The sequence below is a fragment of the Pelmatolapia mariae genome, linkage group LG22 (assembly GCF_036321145.2).
Source record: "Pelmatolapia mariae isolate MD_Pm_ZW linkage group LG22, Pm_UMD_F_2, whole genome shotgun sequence".
In the NCBI taxonomy this organism is placed as follows: Eukaryota; Metazoa; Chordata; class Actinopteri; order Cichliformes; family Cichlidae; genus Pelmatolapia; species Pelmatolapia mariae.
The window spans coordinates 12,549,374-12,568,613 of record NC_086245.2 but is presented as its reverse complement, the minus strand read 5'-3'; the positions used below and the strand labels follow the sequence as shown (position 1 = coordinate 12,568,613).

At 44.2% G+C, this 19,240-nt stretch overlaps 1 protein-coding gene across 3 annotated transcripts; it reads right to left on the bottom strand.

Annotated features, from left to right (window-relative positions):
* Positions 1-2,070: 2,070 nt before the first annotated feature.
* On the bottom strand, positions 2,071-18,208 carry prrc2a (proline-rich coiled-coil 2A). Of its 3 annotated transcripts, none has more exons than XM_065470585.1 (17): positions 18,096-18,208; positions 12,607-12,758; positions 11,228-11,405; positions 11,007-11,103; positions 10,800-10,881; positions 10,573-10,716; positions 10,077-10,318; positions 9,875-9,963; positions 9,542-9,693; positions 8,869-8,971; positions 8,566-8,755; positions 7,992-8,084; positions 7,197-7,746; positions 6,763-7,019; positions 6,289-6,595; positions 5,921-6,143; positions 2,071-5,729 (listed from the first exon to the last, which is right to left on the bottom strand). In XM_065470585.1, exons 2-17 carry the CDS (start codon positions 12,719-12,721, stop codon positions 2,720-2,722), a joined length of 5,832 nt encoding a protein of 1,943 aa, XP_065326657.1. In that variant the 5' UTR covers positions 12,722-12,758; positions 18,096-18,208; the 3' UTR covers positions 2,071-2,719. The 3 variants fall into 3 exon arrangements, with proteins under 3 accessions (XP_065326657.1, XP_065326658.1, XP_065326659.1); XM_065470586.1 differs by lacking the exon at positions 18,096-18,208 and adding an exon at positions 17,900-18,061; XM_065470587.1 differs by lacking the exon at positions 7,992-8,084.
* Positions 18,209-19,240: the final 1,032 nt, after the last annotated feature.

The window sequence follows — 19,240 nt, the reverse complement described above, 5'->3', positions numbered from 1 at the left end:
TTGAACTAAAAATGGCAACATTTGTTTGTGGGAATGTAAGTTGGGGTAGACAAAAACTTAGATACATACCAATATACATACATGTGTGTATATTACGGTTCCATTAATAAAACCATAAATGCTAAAAAAAAAACCAAACAAACGGTCTGACCCACTCCAGGTACCTCGGTAATGCTGGAAACATAATACAATCTTGAGTAATTTTTTTTCTCTCTTTTATCTGGAATACACTTTTGTTTTTAACGTGGGTACATACAATAATGCGCACATCAACATTAAGAGTTAAGGAGGGATGAAGGACTCTTTGAGCCAGTGTTAAAGAGTACAGCTATCAATGAAGAAACCAGTAACAGGCAAGGCAAGCTGCACCCACGTGTGTTCATGCTCAGAAGTCATAGTGGAAAAATAAAATATGTCCAACTTCGCTTGCCTGCTGATGAACGTATGCTTAAATTACACAAAAGAAAACCAACTGGTGATGTTTCCCACCGCAGATTCTTAATCTGGATGAACATATACACACAGCTGAATGTATATATGTGGATGTATTTAAGAAACAGTAGAATTGTCTTAATAATAATTGGTTAAATCACTCGCGGGCAAACAAGGCAGAAAAGTGCTTGCCATTCATGTTATAACCCTCTGGTCCCCCCCCCGTCCCCACCCCGTCCCCACCCCCCTCCCATTATTACACAGACACCAGAAAAAAAACAAAAACAAAAAAACCAAACACACGTACATACACGCTCACGTACACGCACACATACACAAATCATCAAATGCCCTACTCACAACATCCCAGAGACAACCTTCACACTGTTGTCAGTAAACAAACGAACCCCAACTTACAGCAGTGACAGAATTGATGAAGATGAGAAAACATGTTAGTCCACCTTCGCTGTTGTCTCCAGTCTTTCTGTGTCTCTTAAGCTTGTGTTTGCGAGTGTGTAATCTTACATCGATCCCACATTTCCTCACTCCAGGTCAGCATTAATTGTTGCAAGTAAAATCTTGAAAACCGTGCAGCAAACTGCAGAAGGCGACGCTCGGTCACCCCCCCGGTTCGGCTTTAAGTCCTGAATTTTAATTTGAGCTCCCGCTTGCTGCCGCCCAACCGAAAACAGCCTTCCCGAGTAAACGCGACTGTGAAAAATACTTCATACCTCAGACAAGGAGTCCTTCTTGATGCGAGGAGCCTCCGCTACGACAAGCAGAGGGGTGTACAACACTCGGCCTTAGCTGTGTACTCTGGGCCCAGACAGAGTACCCCGTCCTGCTTTATCATGTGTAACTTGCCCAAGTCATTAACACAAAAGAAGAGGAAAAGAACCAGCAACCGTGGATGTTTGCTATACTACAAGGAGTGCTTATTAGAACATACTCGATCATCTATCGAAGCATAAACAATTTCAGGAAAAGTCAAACATCTGCTTTATTCTATCATGACCTACATTTTCATTTAATTCATTCCCCCCTACTTGAAAGGAGGGAAAAACACATTTCCATTAAAATGGAAGTCACCCAGAGAAAATAATAGATATTAAAATAAAGCCATCACGCCATCGATACAGTCTTCAGGAGGGCAAACGGAACTCAAAGAGAGGGAGCTTTAAACTACTGTCCGTGGGGGGAAACTTTAGATTTTTGCAGTGTGCAGAAATTCTGCAGGTGAAGATGCTACGACGAGGCCAAAAACCTCCTCTTTAAAGAAAAAAAGACAGATAACAAGACAAACTATAATGAAATGTCAGAGCAGATCATCCAAAAAATAAAAACAAAATTCAAACCATCTACCTGAACAAGCAGCAGAAACATTGATATAAAGACCAATCACTGAGCAGTAGTACTTTAACAGGTCTCATCACAGTAATCGGACCAAAAAGTCAGTCAGAGGAGGAATTTGGACATTTTTAGTAAAGATTTAGTTTAATGACTTGCTTTGTTGAAGACTGAAAAAGCACGCGCGCACGCACGCACGCACACACACACACACACCCCTAAAATTCATCACGAGGCTGAAAAAAATCAGAGCTGACACGAGGCCAAACAAAAGACAACAGAAACAAAACGTCTTATGGTACATTGTTCTTATTAAAAGATGTAGCTGCACCCCTTTTCCTTGTGAAGGAAGTGATGCACAACTGCAATACAGAAAACCACACGAGGCCAGAGTGTGACGGAAATATACACAGACACATAAATATAAAAGTTTGGCCGATCCAAATATTCATGCCAATTTAATCCCACATTTTCCTTCTGCGCTCAAGTGACCTCACATGCTCTTTGTGGGGATGTCACATTTGTGCTTGTATGTGTGAGTGTGTGTGGAGCTCAGTGTGACTGTCTTCTGTCAAAATGAGGTGTAACCCCCCCGCCCACCAATTGAACAATCACATGCTTGTCAAATCCAACCGGGGTGAGGAAGAGTTAAAAAAAATGAAAAAAGAAAGAAAAGAAAAAAAAGAGGGTGGGGCACAAATGAACAGAGAGCAAGATGGAACAAACTGAGAAATTTACAAGAACGGACGGCAGATACGAGGATGATGCAAAGGTGAAAGAGGTGAATTGGTGGGGAAGGAGGGGTGAATACCATCTCCATTTACTGTACAAAGCACTAATGCCAACAGATAAAATGTGAAATTACGATCAAAAGGGATTAAAGGTGTAACAAGGTGGGGGTTAATGTGGGTGGGGTTTAACTGAAATGTCGCATATTCCGTCACTTCCTATTTTTCGGTGAGGGCCAGTTGCCACGCTTCTCTCCCCGGTTGCCGCCTCCGCTGCCGGGTCCACCAGGGCCGCCGCCAGGTGGGCCGCGGGGGCCTCTCCCCCCCCCTCCGCCACCTCCAGGTCCTCCGGCGTTGACCCTCCGGTTCTGCCGCTCCATCCCAGGACGCTGACTCGAGAAGCTTCGTTTGTTAGCAGAGGGTTCTTTACCCGTCATCTCTCGCTCCACGATGCTGCCGCCTCCTCCTCCTCCGCCTCTTCCCATGTGGTGGTGATGATGAGAAGCATACGACTTCCCTCCTCCTCCTCCCTCTCTGTCTCTGAACTCTGTGAAGTCGCTGCTCTCAGAAGCTGTCTCCCACTCCTCATTGGCTTGGTCTGAGTTCTGGTTGGTGAAGTCAGGCGACTTTGCACCGTGGGGGTGCTGTGGGTGCGTGGGACCCACACTGCCCTGGTTGTAGTGGTGATGGTGGTGGCTGTTCGCATTACTGAGATGCCCGCCAGTGTTGTTACTGTTGGCCGTTAATGTGGCGTTGTGGGTAGCATTCTGGGCATTTCCTGTCATGGGAGCAGGGACTGGGGCTCCGTTACCATCTTGCACAGAATTCATGGAAGGAGACGAGGGCCTTCCTCCACCAATGACCCCCACACCGCCGTTGATACGAGCAGCATTCTCCCGCTCCTTCAGTTTCCGGAAGCGGGGCGGCTTGTCCTGCTGGTGCTGGGATCGCCCATGACGACGGCGCCTAGGTGGTCGCTCAAAGCCACGATTAGAAGGAAGAGGAAGAGCATTTGGCCCTCCAGAGTTTGACACAGGGTTTGCAGAAGTTTGCTGGGTCGCAACTCCACCATTTTCAGTGGAAACCAGAGTAGCAGAGGTTGTTGTAGCAGACAGAGACGGCTGAGGGGGGTTGGTCCCCTGACTTTGAGTTTGACTTCCATCAGCCACCTTGTCCTTCTTCTCACCAGCATTTCCTCCTCGGCCTAAGTCTTTGGGCCCAGAGCTCTGTGGCGGACCTTGCTGTTTCCGGGCTGAAGCTGAAGACTTGGAGGACCCACCATGGGAGCCTGAGCTGGGCCCAACACGGTGTCCCCCAGCTGTTGCTCCCATATTGCCACTACTCCTGTAGATGTTTCCTCCTCCACCACCGCCACCCCTGCCCCTTCTAGAGGGCACACCCCTAGGGGTGAAGACACGGGCCTGGGAGCCTCTGGGTGGAGCAGATGAAATATTTACACTGCTAGTGGTGTTATCAGAGCCATTCTTTGTGTTCGGTTTCTGGCTGTCTTCTTTGTCCGAGTGGCCGGCATCGCTTGCTCCACTCTCGCTGCCCGTCTCAGAGCCTCTCTCCCTCCTCCTCTTGGGGATTTCTTCATACTCTGAGCCCTCACTGCGGGTTTCACTGCGGTTTCTGGCCCTGGCTGGGTTATGCTGAGACCGATCTTGACCATGCCTTCCACTGGCTCCTTCACCCTTGGATTCCTGATGATGGCCACCACCGGCTGTTGAGCGGTAGTCTCTTCCACTCCTGCCACCCATTCTGCCCCGGCTTCCACCCGTGGGTCCAGCACTGGCCGTGTAGGTGCCCCGGTACCCACGGCCTCGGCCATAGAATTCTCCCCCTCTTCCTCGGCTGGCTCTGCCGCCTTTCTGGGGGACTCCATGGTGGTGAGAGGTGCTGCCTCCCTTTTCAAAGGAACGGTCTCTGTCTCTCCTGGAGGAGGATCCTGAAAAACCTGATGAAGTAGTGTCTACATCTTTTGGACCTCTACCTGACCCTCCTCCACCTGAGGATCGCTCTTTTCCACCATTTCTGGGTTTGGCTGTCTGGGGTGGCTCATCCTTAGATGAAACTGATGTGTTCTGAGAGTTGGAGGAGGCATCCTGCTTCATAGAGACAGGCTGTCCACCATCTTGCTCTTTATCTTTTCCAAATCCTGTGCCTTGTTTTTCTCCTCCATCTGCATCCACTGCCTCTCTCTTGATTTCTTTCAGCACTGGCTTCTTAATGGGCCCAGCCCTCCTGTTGGCATTGCTCCCTCCTGATTGGTTGGAGGGTTTGTGGTCCAATGGAGTGTTGGAAGAGTCCTCTCCTCCACGGGAGTTGTTCCCACCTCCTGCATTGTTACCCCTCCTTCCGTGAGAGGAACCCCCAGTAGTATTGCTGCCAGGCCGTGGACCCCAGTGTGTCTCTGTCTTATGCTCCCGCCCTCCTCTTTGGTTTGATTTAGGATGAGGATGCTGCTGCTGTGGGGGCTGACTGTGGCTGCCAAGTTGAGCCAGAGGTGGGCTAGAAGTGTTGGCTGAATGGGAAGTATATGCCGGACCTGTCTTCTCTTGTTTCACATGGCCACCACCTCCAGCGTTACCACTGCTGCCTCTTTCAGCGTGACTGTGCCCGATACTGGTTTCGCTCTCTCTCTGTGATGGGTGATGGTGCGGTGCTACTTTGACATTCCCATCCTCCCTGGCGGAAGAGGAAGAGGAGGAAGAGGAGCAGGAGGATGAGAGGGAAGGTTGGTGAAGAGGAGGAGAAGAGTCAGTCTTCTTAGCCGGGGCCTCACCACCTCTGTTCTCTGGCTTATGGGGATGGAGGGGGAAGTGAGGCTGTTGAGGGTGGTGGCTGTGAGGGTGGTGGAGGTGAGAGTTGCTTTCAACAGGGGGATGATCTGGGCGCCCGCTACGATCATAGTGAGGATGTGGGGTTCCCCATATCTGGCCCTGCTGAGCTCCTCGGGCAGGCCCTTCATCCTGGTGGGGGAACCCATGTGGCTGGGTTCCCCTTTCACCCGCCCTCTGATGCTGGTGAGGAGGCATCCTTGCGCCCTGATCGGGGAAGTTGCTGTAGTTGCCCTGTCCGCCGATGTAGTGATGAGGGTGATGGCTGCCACCCTGGTTGCCAACAGGGGGTGGGGTTTGATTAGATGTCCCAGATGCGGAGCTGGGCTGCTGAATGGGTCCCAATCCACCCTCTCGCATGCGGTGTGGAGGAGTGTCGCTCCTATGATAAAGACAGACAGAATACAAAATAGCAACTTATTCACTCAATAAATGAAAACACAGATGACGAAAAAAAACAATACAAACTTACATGGACACTTTTATAGTTGCTCTATATAGCAACAGTCTAACAGTAAAAAGAGAGGTTTTATCTTCGATCTCACTCAAATGAAACAAAACGAGTATCCATACCTGGGCCCTTTTGCCACATCATCATCCTCTGATGCCTGCTTCTGTCTCAGGGGAGAAGTTAGCCCACGGTTTTCCCCTCCTCCAGGGAACACCTCAGGCCCCCAGGCCAGCTTAGGATCCATAGGGGGAGTCCCACGGTGAGGATGCCCTGGATGCTGTTGCTGTCTGTCAAAGGGGTCTGAACCAGACCCCCCAGAATCAGACCGCTCACGCCCAATAAGCCCTAAGTAAAATTTTAAGAAAAATATCTAAGTCAACAGCCAACAGTGTGACTTCACAGTAACACAATACCACTGAACATTTTAAGCATGTAATACTGCAATATTTCCTGATTTAATTTTATTACTTGTGATTATGCATCCACTCACCAGAAGGATGCATGCCGGCCTGATAGTATTCCATGGGTGAAGGGCGACTCTGTATCATACGAGGGTCCATGTAGGGCATCATCATCCACCGAGGGTCAAAATTCATTGGTAAGGGTGGAGGTCGAACCATACCACCAGGCTGATACAAGGGTCCGCCCTGTTTAGGTCCAGGTACAGGCTGGGGAGTTGAACCTGGTGAAGGACCTTGTGGAGCCTGGGTCTGTGGGGACAGCTGGCTTTGTGATGCCTGGCTGTGTTGTTGCTGCTGTTGCTGTTGCCACTGCTGCTGTTGCTTTAGGAGTTGCTCCTACAGAGAAGTAAATGGAAAAATGCAATCACTCAGGATGTTTAAAAGCACTTCCCTTTGGGGAAAAAAAAGAAAATTACAGTAGCCCTGCTCATTCAGAATACAACAACAACTTTTAACTGAATTTCTCTCTTACGTTTGGAAAAAAAAACAGAACAAAAACAAACCTGCTGCTGCCTCTGAAATCGAGGTGGAAGAGACTTCTGATACTTTGAGTAGCCCTGGCCAGGAGGGCCACCAGCTTGACGACCGGATCCCCCTCCGATATTTTCGACCTTTACTTGGTCGATTCCTCTTTCGCCTCCACTTCCTGTACGAACGTGAGGAGTGCTCACAGCTTCTTCCTTACTCTCTCCTGGTAAAGGTACATCCAGTGTGGGCTGCTGCGGCTGTGGTGCAGCCAACTGGGGACACTGTTGGGCATCTAAATCAAGAACAAAGTTGCAGGGTTGAATCTGTAGTCATCATGATTATTATGTGGTGTATTTACTTAAAATGCTATATTAAATCAAGAATAGAAATGTTATTTACTTGAATGCTTCTTGATGATTTTTGTCAGGATAGGTCTGTGTTTCAGGCCATTTGCATCTGAGAAACTCACCTGCACCAGAGTCGTAACTGCTGTTGCTGCTGGGTCGGTGGCGGTCATTACCAGCTGGACCTGTCCCTGAAGGGACAGCTAGCACTGGAGGCTCCTCAGAGTCCACGCAGGGGGAAGGAGGCTGGCTGATATTAGGGGAGGAAGCTGAAACTGATGGACTTGGGCTGCCTGCCGTAGCAGCTGTTGAATTTCCATCAAGGCTAGGGGTTTTGCTGCCGCCACCACCACCAGCAGCACCTGTGTTGCTGCTCTGCTGCTGCTGCTTTTCATCCAACCTCTTCAGCTTTTCCGCACAGGCTGCACGTCTCTCCTCCTCCATCCTACGTTCTTCCTCCTCACGCCTGCGACGAGCTCGCTCAACAGCAGCAGAAATCTCAGAGGACGACTGCTTCCTGCGCTGACGCCACGTCTCGTCCTCATCATCCCCCTGGGCTGCATGAACCAGCAGACCAGGCTGTGTAAGAGGGTTAGGGGCTCCTGCTGCTGGTTGATGCTGGGCAGGGGCAGGTTTCCCCTGGCCAAGAGAGGCTCCCTGATTGTGGGTCCGATCCTGAGGAGTTAGAAAACACTGAATGTTTTATCATGAAGTTTTTAACCTTCTAAGTGAAATTACTGTAATCTTTTAAAAAGTAGAAATGTATGTATGAATGATAATCTCCACTGTAATAAAAACCAAAGTGAAGGGGGAAAAAAAGGGAACTTAAAACTAAAAATGACTTGGCTATAAGACCCGTAGGTGGTGGATGAGGCAATGACAGAAATGATTATTCTATGAGGCCCTGTCCTGATGTCTACCTGTCGGTAAAAGGAGTAGGGCCCTGGTCCGAGGAGCGGCCCAGGTGGGGGGGAGGGCTGCTCCTGGGGACCACCCAATCCAGGCCTGCGCCCCTGTATACAGGCAGACACAGTTAGCTAAGGTCCACCACAATAATCTACACTGATGCAAAATACAGACACTCACACATGCCTGCCCACGAAAAGTCTTGCCTTAACAGAATTAACTCTGTAACCTGTTTTCAATTTGAAAACTTCACAAGGCTTCAATGTAAGGTAAAACCTTAGGGCCTTATCCACTGCAGGAACTCAGAGCACACATTTACATCCCCAAATCAGCCCGTTTAAGCCTGCTCCCATTGCGGTGTAGGATTCACCACAAATCTTCCTGTGCCAAAAAACCCCCAAAAAATCGAGAGATTCAAGAGGACAATTCTACTTTGTTTCTCTTCTTCACCTGCAGAGTAGTTACAGGTAAGTTTTTTTTTGGTCTGAAAACACCCCTTTAAGAGGTCCTAAAGGGATGGTTCCTAAAAGAGCCCACAGGTTCCTGCAGTGAAAAATGTCTTGTTGTTACTGCTGTTCAGCACAGTACCTGATAGGTGGATGGCGCTCCCTGGCTCCCCCAACCACTACCTCCCTCCTCGGCCCATCCTGGCTTGCTGGAGGGGGGTTGGTGGCCATTGTCAACATTAGAGGGAGGGGTCCTGCGGGTCTCTCCACCGCTGTCTGAGGCTCGAGAGTTAGAGGTTGCATTGGGGGCATCCTGAGACCTCTGCTGATCACTGAGGACAAGAAGGACAAAAAATGTAAGTGAATAATATCTAGAAAAACAACAACAAAAAACCCCCCAAGAGTACTGTAATTTATCACACATTAAATGTACTTGGTCACTCACCGCGAATCATTCTTGCTCTCGTTTCTATCCTCTTCTCCCTCTTCATCTCCTTCATCATCGCTGAACTTCAGCTTGGCGGAGTAATCTATCTCCTCATGAGCTCCTGTTTCAGCAAAACAACAAAAAACAAAATGGAAGCCATCAGAACCATGTTTGTGCCAAACATCCACAGTGTAATATTATTCAGCAACCATCACTAATCCTTCTCCCTCCCTCCAGCAACTTAAACCATGCTGGACGGATCAGCATGAAATTTGATATGCACCAACAATAGCAATCCTCGAAAGCAGAAAAAGGAAGGCTCGGCAGAACACGCTCTACACAGCTGAACTAAATTAACTTGCATAAGCAAGACACACAAAAACAAGTCTTTACTTAAAACACGGAAGGTTATGATTCTTGTTCTAGGTCTGTAACAACATTAAAAGAAACCAATTATTTCAGATATTGTAAAGCCATTTGTTAAAATTTCAGTTTCTGCATGCTTTAGAGCCCTCCTCCAAACAGAAAATATTCTGTTTTTATTATAGATAGGAACAACTTGAAAAAGAAACTTCATTTAACAAAAACACTGTTTTAGTGTATATTTGGAGGTGGCTTACAAACTTAGAACCAGTTTTATGATTTTTCACCTTAGTGAATGGAATTTTATTTTATTTATTCATTTTTTTACCTGCCCAGCCTTCGTCTCCATCGTGGTCCAGCTCATCTAGCTCCTTCAAATCGTCTTGTTTTAAAATGGAGGGTCGCTTTACCACCTCTCCACCCACATCGCGTGGACCGCCCTGTGACCTGCTCTCAGGACCAACCGGCCCACGAGAGAACCTGAAATAATGGGGGAGGTTCTTTTTTAAGGGATATGATGAAAACAAAAAAAGCATGGCCCAAAAAAAAGCAGCTCTTGATTACTTATGAGTTAAACTATAGGCCATTTGATTGCACTGAAGAACATTTTCCCTCCACAGTGAAATTAAAAGTAGATGAAGTAGCATCTCAGTGAACATACCTTGGAGCTGTCCCTTCACCAGGTGGTGGGTACCTGTAGGGCCCTTGAGGCCCATAGGGGCCCGGGAAGGGCAGATAAGGAGGATACATCTAGGGAGTAAAAACAGATCCAGTTCAGACACCCATTTCTTTTGTTTTTGTTTGTTTATTTATTTGGGTGAGAAGATAAAGATAAATGCAGATAAAAGAAAACTAACACTTACGAAGGGGGGTATGATCCCTCGATATTGGGGGAACCCAGGCCCCACAGGAGGCTGGGGCAAGGGCAGGGCGGGGCTGCCTGCAGGAGGGTTCCTAGGTGGCCCATGGTTCTGTGAGTTTGGAGGGGGGACCCCAGCTGCCCCATCCATCACCAGAGCTCCACCAGTGCCACCCTCGGTTACCCCCTCCCCAGGCAGGGTGGGTGCCAGGGCTCGGCCCCCACCATCCCGCCAACTTGTAACGTCTGAGGACAGTGAACAAAGGAGAGGACGGAGTGGTTAGTATGATTTATGGACTTTTATGTAATCAGAACAAGAATGGAAAGTCATTTTTTTATGATTATGAATCTGAAGAGCAATGAACATCAATAATGTCAATTAGTAAAGTTAAAAAATAAATAAATACAAATGAAAATCCTGCCCGAGGTGTTTCTCTCCAAACTGCCATAATCAAATAAGTGGATGACAAATTATTAGAGACAAAGCTAGCATTACTCACTCTGGGGGCGGAGGCTTGGTCCGGGCCCATACCACTGATCTGCAGTGCCCTGTTCTTTGCCAGCTTTGTCCTGGTCGCCAGCCGCCTGCAGGGTGGGAAATTCCTCGCGAGAGAATGGCGACGGTAGGTTTGATCCCTTTCCACCTGCAAAAACAGATGATGAAAAGAGGGGCTGAGTTGCAAACAAACAAACCCATTGAAGGAGATGCAGCAAAAGAAAGACTCACCATCCCCTTGTGTTCCATGTGTTCCACTGGCCTGTGCCCAGGACCTTGCCCCTACGGCCTGGGTTGAAGCTGGGGCCAGAGCCTGAACACGGTGCACACACAAAGTCAAATACCATATGATACACACCAGCTAGCAGTGCTAGATGTCTTTCAGCAACCATTTAGTCAGGGTATATTCTGTTTTAATGTTATGGAGATGACGTGTACCTCTGAAGCTTGCGGGGTTCTCGGGCGGGTCGGTGCAGGTGTCTGTGAAGCCACAGGCTGCGGCGACTCCGGCTGCGGTGCTGACAATGCATCGGTACTGAGAGAGAAAAAGCAGACATACAAGTCTTCAGACCGAATGCAACAAGCAATCACACAAGAATAAAACTACTTGTTACATTAACACCCAATAACTTGAAGGTGTTGGATTACAGCTTTCTTACCTCTTTGGGTCTGCTGGTTCCTGTTTGCTTGCCCATCCTGTGCCGTCTTTGGGAACGAGCGAGACGTTAGGATCGTTGCCTTTGTTCTCTGCCTTCAGACTGGGCAGGTTGGCAGGGGGTGGCATACGCCGCGCAGAGGCAACTTTACCAAGAGACTGCAGGCCATGGCGTGGGGGAACTGATATGGAAACAAGAAAGAATAGAATAGAAATAATTCTTTAATTGTCCCACAAGGGGAAATTTGGTTGTAACAGCAGGAGGTCGTTAGCACAGATGGACCACTGAAACCCTACACTGGTGAAATCCAGAGGGAGCCTGAAAACAGGGATGGTGTTCTGATTACTTGCTGGATGTAAAATTAGGGTGCTGAATCACTGAGAAGGCTAAAAACGTGGTAGTTTTGGTCTGGTGATTCTAATGAATGTGGATTTATTTTTTTAAACAAACAAACAAAAAACTCTCTTGACGTTATTAAAAACATTCAGCAAACCCACTTCAATTACAATTTTATAGAGAAGCATTAGCACATTGATGCTTACAGAACCATGGAAAAGCCTAAAAGCGAAGCCGTTCTGAATATCAATCCCTCATTTGTTTTCCTAAGGCTCAGAGCAACCACAGCAGCTTCAGGCCTTCACTATGTAAGAGGGGGTAAGTCTGTAGTCGGGGAAAGGGGACAGCTGCTTGAATCTAGAGGGTAGCCTCTGAATAAAACATAAACTGGGGTCTCAGCATAGAAGTCAAACAGCATCCACAAGTAAGCCTCTGTCTCTGGTCAGTCTCAGTGTCTCTGGAGCTCAGCTAATACATCGAGCCTCAAGAGCCATTCACCCTCCAGGACCCCCTTTTCCCTTTGTTATTTCTTTAACACGTGAGTGCAAACACTAGTCAATAACAAACAGTATAACCCAGTTTCATCAAAAAACAGTGCTGATAGATAGATACACTTTTTGTATTAAAAAGCAGCGCCATTAAGGAGACCCTAAGCTAACACTTCAAAGTTGCATTAGTTGGTGGAAACACAGTACAGTGAGAAAATTGTAATCACACTAATGAGCAGATCCGACTGAGATCTGTTTGTTTAAGTTTCAAATGATCAGTGACAGCACAGGTTTTTACTAAACCACACCACCTGGCAGAATTTAATTAGAGCCCTTTGAAATCTGTTACAACTGCTTAGAAAGTGATGTATGTTGAGAATGTAGATAATAACAATGTTATTATCTACATGTTGTGATATGTTGTGATAGCCATAAGCTCTGACTCAGGTTTTACCAAACCAGCTAATTCAAAGAAAGCCTGGCTATGCTGAATCTGATTCATAGTACACCCCCTCTGCATGTATGCTGTGAAAGCTTGTGTGTTCTGAAGATACTCACCAACAGGCTTTTGTGTTTCAAGGCTCTTTCCTTTGTATGTATCAAACAGGTTGAGAGACGCATACTTGGTTTTGCCTTCCTTCCCCTTTGCAGTTTGCCCAGAGCGATCTGACATTGCGCTGTCCGCTCATTGAGTATGGTGAGCCCTGAGACTGTAGAAGAAAGAAGAGACAAGGAGAACAAGAATACACAGAAAGAGAATGAAAGTGCTGAATTTTAACTATATTTAACAAGGGATTACAGTTATGATACAGTTATGTTTCTTCTAGCTGACATTAGGTATAATTGCTTTCAGATTAATAGGTGTAGCAAACCTTTCTTTTAAGACAGCTATATGAAACAGGATATTCTGAAACAATGACACAGCACATAGGGAAAATACACTCAGATTAGGTTTTTTTTTTTTTTTTTTCCTACGCATCAGAACAATTGGCAATTTACAGCATTTTCTCGGGCTTTTCTGGTTTAATTTTATTTCTATGTCTGAAGCAATATTCCTCCATTTTAAATTTTTTGTCAATTCAAATGACAAAAAAGATGTCATTCTGATCGATCCAGTAAAAACCAAATAGCAGTTTACTGAAACTACAAAAATGTATATTTACACCAGGGATGCAACAAAACATTTGGCAAATATCAGCATCATCTGATACCAGACTTACTGATTTTTATACAAATTAATGAGATGCCATGTACCTACATGAGTGGCTCATATTTAACTTTTTTACATTCCTTTTGTACTGGCTAAAGGAAGACAGTCTTTGTTTCTCTGACACAGGTGGGAAATAAAAAAATACATTTAAAAACATTAAAACACAAGAACTCTCGTCTCATTATTAGCTTAAGTGTTATTGTAAACATCAATATTAGCCCACAATTTTTCAGCCTGTCCATCAGTAATTTAAACAAAGGAGTGCAACTTGATATATTTTAACATCTGCTACATTTATGAGCAATACATCTGATTTAAAAACACTTCTTTTTTATATTTTGAGGTATTCATTCAACACTTGGCAATTTAGTAAAGACCGGTGTGACTTTGGCTGACCTCTCTGTAGACTGGGGGCTTATAAAGTTAAACAACTTAACCGTTCCTTATGACAATGTGGACAACGGTCCAGGAAACCAACTTCGTAACATAAAAATTAACTGAAAACTTTTGAGCACATGTATAAGTAAGACCATAAGTTTTCTGTGATATATTGCTGAATGTCATCTAACTTGGATTTGGTGAATCAACAGCATATAAAGACAAGAATCAACACAGTTTTTGGATCAGATAATGGTCCAATCCTGACTCAAAAAGCTGGACTAATATATTGGTGACCTCTGAGTGACCTATGAGACAAATATATTCAGTTCAATTCCACTTTTCTAGCAGGAGAGCTTAACACAACATGGAAGAGGCTAACAATAAAGCAACAGTGGTTTAGAAGCGTTTTACAGCTGTGACACCAACAATTTTTCTTTGTATGTTTGCAACAGTTTTGAATTTAACCAAGAATTGCGGCCACATGACTGGAAAAGTCAGGCGACAGGAATGCCTTTACTGCCCTTTGCTTCGAAGCACTTGCAATTTTTATGTTAACATAATGCATTCTTGACAACTTGGTTAATATTATTTGAATTTCAGGTTTCTAGTCAACTCTACTCCAATATGTGTGTCAAAACGTTAAGTACTTAGCTAGAAAGGAGAGACTAGCGTGCAAAGAGCAGTAACCAGTAAAGAATAAAGTAGAATTCATGGTAGCATGTTCATTTTGGTAGGCATTTGGCTAGTCAACCTACAAAGATGTGCTTGTATGTGCTTGTATGCAGTCCCCCACAGCCAAAAAATTAATTAATAAATAAAAAAAGCATGTAGCGGTGATGATATGCATACATAGGATGCTGACTGATTAAAAAGTTGGGTCGAACATTAAAGGAGGTGATAATGCAGTTCACCACAGAGAGAGAGAAAGAAGTGTTAAAAAATAATATTAATAAAGAAAATAAGTATGAAAAGCACAGAACTGCAGTGTTCATTACTTTTAACACCTGGTTTCACATCACTACAAAGAAACATGAGTTTGTTCTCTGTGGCAATGGTTAAAACTAAAGGACAAATAACAGCGCAAACACATACCTTTTGGTCTACACATTTTTAGCTCTCCCCCCTTCTGACAATACATAGACACAACATGCAGACATTGGTCTGCAAAGCTCTGCATAGGACTAACACATAGCCACGGTCATTCCTTAATTTAATTTGTCTTAATTTGTCATCCCTCACCACGAGGTCCCATCTACAATTCAAGAGATACTATAACGTACTAACTAAGCCAGCACCTTTCATCAAGACTTAAAACTGTCTTTATCAAGAGTGTCTGCAGTTGTCCATATCCACAACTGAGTACAATCCCTAGCCAGCTATCCACTATTCAAATACATTAGATAAACTGTGCATTTCTGATTTTTAATAAAGACCTTTTGGATGCATTTATTTAACAATTTGTTTCAATATGTGTAGACTACTTTTGCCTTATTTTTATATATATATATATATATATATATATATATATAAAAAAGAGAGCGATAAGACTCCAGCTTATTAACTGAACACTGGTACTGGTTCGGTACTGTATCAACAGCAACCTGGAGCCAACATGTCAGTTCTATTTTCTATTTGTATAAAGTCAGATAAGCAGATCTCTATATGCCCATATGGATACAGTTTAATGGGAGCATATGACTGCACCATTTATAATACAGCAATAACACCAGCATAAATTTTTATGTGCTATAAAAATGTCATACTATATATAGCAACATTATACGTTTATGATCTGTAGTGCACACAACAAGACAAGCCTGTCATGTCTGATAGCAAGAGCTGCGTAGTACCTAAGACCCCCCCCCCCCCAACCCAAAGCAGTGCTTTGTAAAATATGCAAGAAAACTGTTCCTGTTGAGTGTAGAAAGAAAAAACTTGTTTCAATGCTTGAAGCAAAAACAGATGATCAAGTACAACCAGCTAATAAAGGAGGACATACTAGCAGCTGATGATGTGCGACTCAAATGTAAACAAATGGCTCCACTGAGCAACTTGCTAACTGCACTCCATGTGACAGGAAGAGCAAAGGGTGGATGGAAATTACTGATGTGGTTACAAGGTGGTGAAGCAGGGCTATGAGCAGCTGGTTAAAATGCACGATCCAAAGCACAACTGTTGTTCTAAAGTGTTAACCAGTTATTTTATACTCCTTAAACATTCCAGGAAAAACAAAACCTAGGCTATTTTTGTGCTACGTTTGACTTATACTGTGTCACTACTATTGCACCACAATGCTGCTGCTGTCATCTTGCTTCAATCGATTCAAACATCAAATCAAGAAGTGTGTCATCAAATACAGCAACTCAATGGAAAAGGATGGATAATGCCAAACTGCTAATTTTCTTAAAATATCATGACATTTTAGGGCTATACTGTTCAACCCTAGTTAGCAGACGTTCAGTGCCTATCAGATGAACATTATTTCAAAAAAAGGTGGGGAAAAAGGAAAAAGCAGAATCATGGTTTCTATGGAAACACATTATAAATGATATTCTTCATGTCTTGCCTTGAGACAGAGGGTTCGGCTCCATGGCAACTGCCAGGCCTTTAGCTTGAACTCATTTTACTGCACATCAATAAAACACAGGGCACTGACATCTGTCCAATTCACAGCGATTTGGCTGCATCCATCAGGTTAAACTGCTGCCACCACCCCCTACTCCCATTAGGCACAATGACTGCGAACACACGGGTCTCTAAGATCGTGAAGACTTTGTCACATCGTCACATCATTTCATTCACTTGGCTTCAATAAAAAGGGAATACTGACGTGAGAAAGCCAATCTAAATGGTCTGCGTTTAGAAAACAGTGATTATAGAGATATAGGTCTGTGCTACAGTGACTCAAGCATTAAATAACTGAAAGGTGGGAAGACGTCTCATTAGATGGCTGCATAACACAAACAGCAACACATTCCCAAGATATGCTTGAAGACTCAAATATGCAGCCTTCTACTGCGCACTGACAATCATCAAAGGAGCAAAATGTACGATGTTTGCTTTTACACACATCACTTTAAAAAAAAGCAAAACAAATAACCCTTCGTTAATTACTTTTTAAAAAAGATTGCACACGCTAACTGCGAAGCTGCGGCAGCCCCGCAGCGAGCCTCAATAACCAGATGAGATTAGAAAATTAGGTCGTGGGATGGCTGGTCAGCTAGATGTTGTATGGGGATTAACGGAGCCCTAAGTGCAGCAACGTATACCACAAAGAGGCCCCGTGAAGCTAAAGGCTAACCGTCAACACCCACTACGACGGGCAAAAATCAGCTACTAGCTCCAGGAATCATTGCCTTGTACATATATATGCAAAGTAGAAACATCCGGAGCGGTGATGTGTGATATTTTATTTTTCCTTCTGTGGTGCTAACCAGCTCGATGCTAACAGAGGCCCTCGGTGATCTCGTTGGGAGGGGGACTGCGTTGATGTTTCGTAATGTATTTTCAACACCTCGCAGCTATCACTTAGCTCACCGCTTGTCAGCTCCCTGCTTTGAATCACACAGTGACATTGCGACTGCTCGTCCTTACCAAACTGTTCTGCTTACTTACAGTTAGTGGGAGGCCCGGGGTAACGCAGGAAAAACAGATTTTTATTAGATGAACAAAACAAAATGGCGGTGGAGATGGGCCCTGTGCATATTAACCCAGGCCGGTTGGGTAGCATTAGAGAGCTGGCTTGTGTAGATACATACTACTTAAAATACACTACACTATACAACTTAACTGTGCTGGAAAAAACAACCACTGACAAATCATCAATACTGAGCAACGGGAGCGTCTTTTAATCGGACACCCTCCGAGCTAAAGCTGAAGCCTCGCTAACGTTTATCCGCTAGCACTAGCCACGAAAAACACATCTAATAGTAAACAGATATTTCATCAGCACACTAACTTCCCAGACACCTTTACTAAAAGGTAAATAAACGTGTGTTTACACACTAAAAAAACAAGTGGCTGAATTCAGAAGCTAGCGAATACTAGTCAACCACTTAGCCAAGCTAGGCTAATGAGCTAGGCAGCCGCCTAACGTTAGCTATGCCTTTGCAAAAATAAAAATACCCTCGATCCTTAACCAAAACACCCTCACAGATGCGCCGAGCCCTTGCCCAGAGGTAAGAGTAACAATGTCTCTTCGGTACAATGTAATTGCCCAATGTCCGCATGGAAATATGCACAATTTTTCCAACCACTGACCTGGTCTTGTCCCGACTTGTCTCGAGGTTGTATCGCAGAGTGAGGTTAGCTTATGCTATCACGTATAGCCTCTTTCCAGCAAGTGACCCAGCTAGCTAAGCAACGTTATCCTCAACGTTATAAACCAACACACTCTAGCTTTGCTCTAACTTTGATACCAGCGGCAACGTATGGATAAAGAAGATATTCGGCTTACTTGTGCTCCTTTTCTTTTTTTTGTAACTCCCAAAAATAAATGAAAAGGGGGAAAAAGAAAATGGTTAATGCTGGACTCGATCCGTCGCCTAAAGAGCCGTCAACGGCTACTGAGCCGTTTGGGACCTCTACAGTAAAATAAATAAGCCACTCTTATTTTTTTAAAGCGCAAGTGAAGCCTCTCCGAAAGAAACGTGAATATTGCAAAGTTAATACCAAAAATATCTAGCAAACTTATCCATGAAAAGTTAAACAATTAATTTTGCAATACAAATCTGAAATTTCAAGTTTTTAATATGTAGATGCTGCATTATCTTTTTTAATATATGTTCATTGTAATACATTTATAAACAGAAATCTGAAAATTTGATTACAAACATTTGACATTTTTTATATGTTACGATTTCTGTATTTATCACTTCATAAATAAATAAATAATAATAATAATAATAATAATAATAATATAAAATAAAAATGCTAAAAGACACAAAATTAAAACTTTTCCACCTCTGTGCAAAGATTTTGAGCCATGTTTCTTTATATTATCTTTGAAGGAGCCAGTCCTTAAAGTGGTCTTGAACTATACTTCTCCAGTCTTTCTGAACATCTTTCCTTTGGCCATTGGCTGCTTTTTCACTCATTTTCAGTCCAGTCTTTGTACCTGACCATTTTCAGAGGAATGTTTGTTTATTTGTTAAACCATTTAACTCTGACCTATGAGTCATTTAAGCAGAAAGGGGCACCTAACTCAAGGGATGAACCAGTGTTATGTCTACAAAAACAATTTGGTAAAGAGCCAGTTTTAAATTGTATCTTGAGGCATTTTGTTACTAGAAGCCTGTTGTAAAAGCACACCATTCATTCACATTTCCTTAACTGAATCTGAGAAATGCTAAAGAAAATGTAGTTAATCAAATTGTATTTTTACATCAAAAAGGCAATTCTCAATGAGCTACTAGTTGGAAACATGGCATATCTTGATATTTACAGTGTGTCTTTAAAAAGGTGAGGAAACTGGACAAGCGGAGGACAAAAGAAGACTTTCCTAAAAGCTATCTACATCGGATGAACAGTATCTGAAATCCATGTCCTTAACAAAAGTTGAAAATTTAGGTTCAAATCATCATCAGTATGTACAGAGGAAGT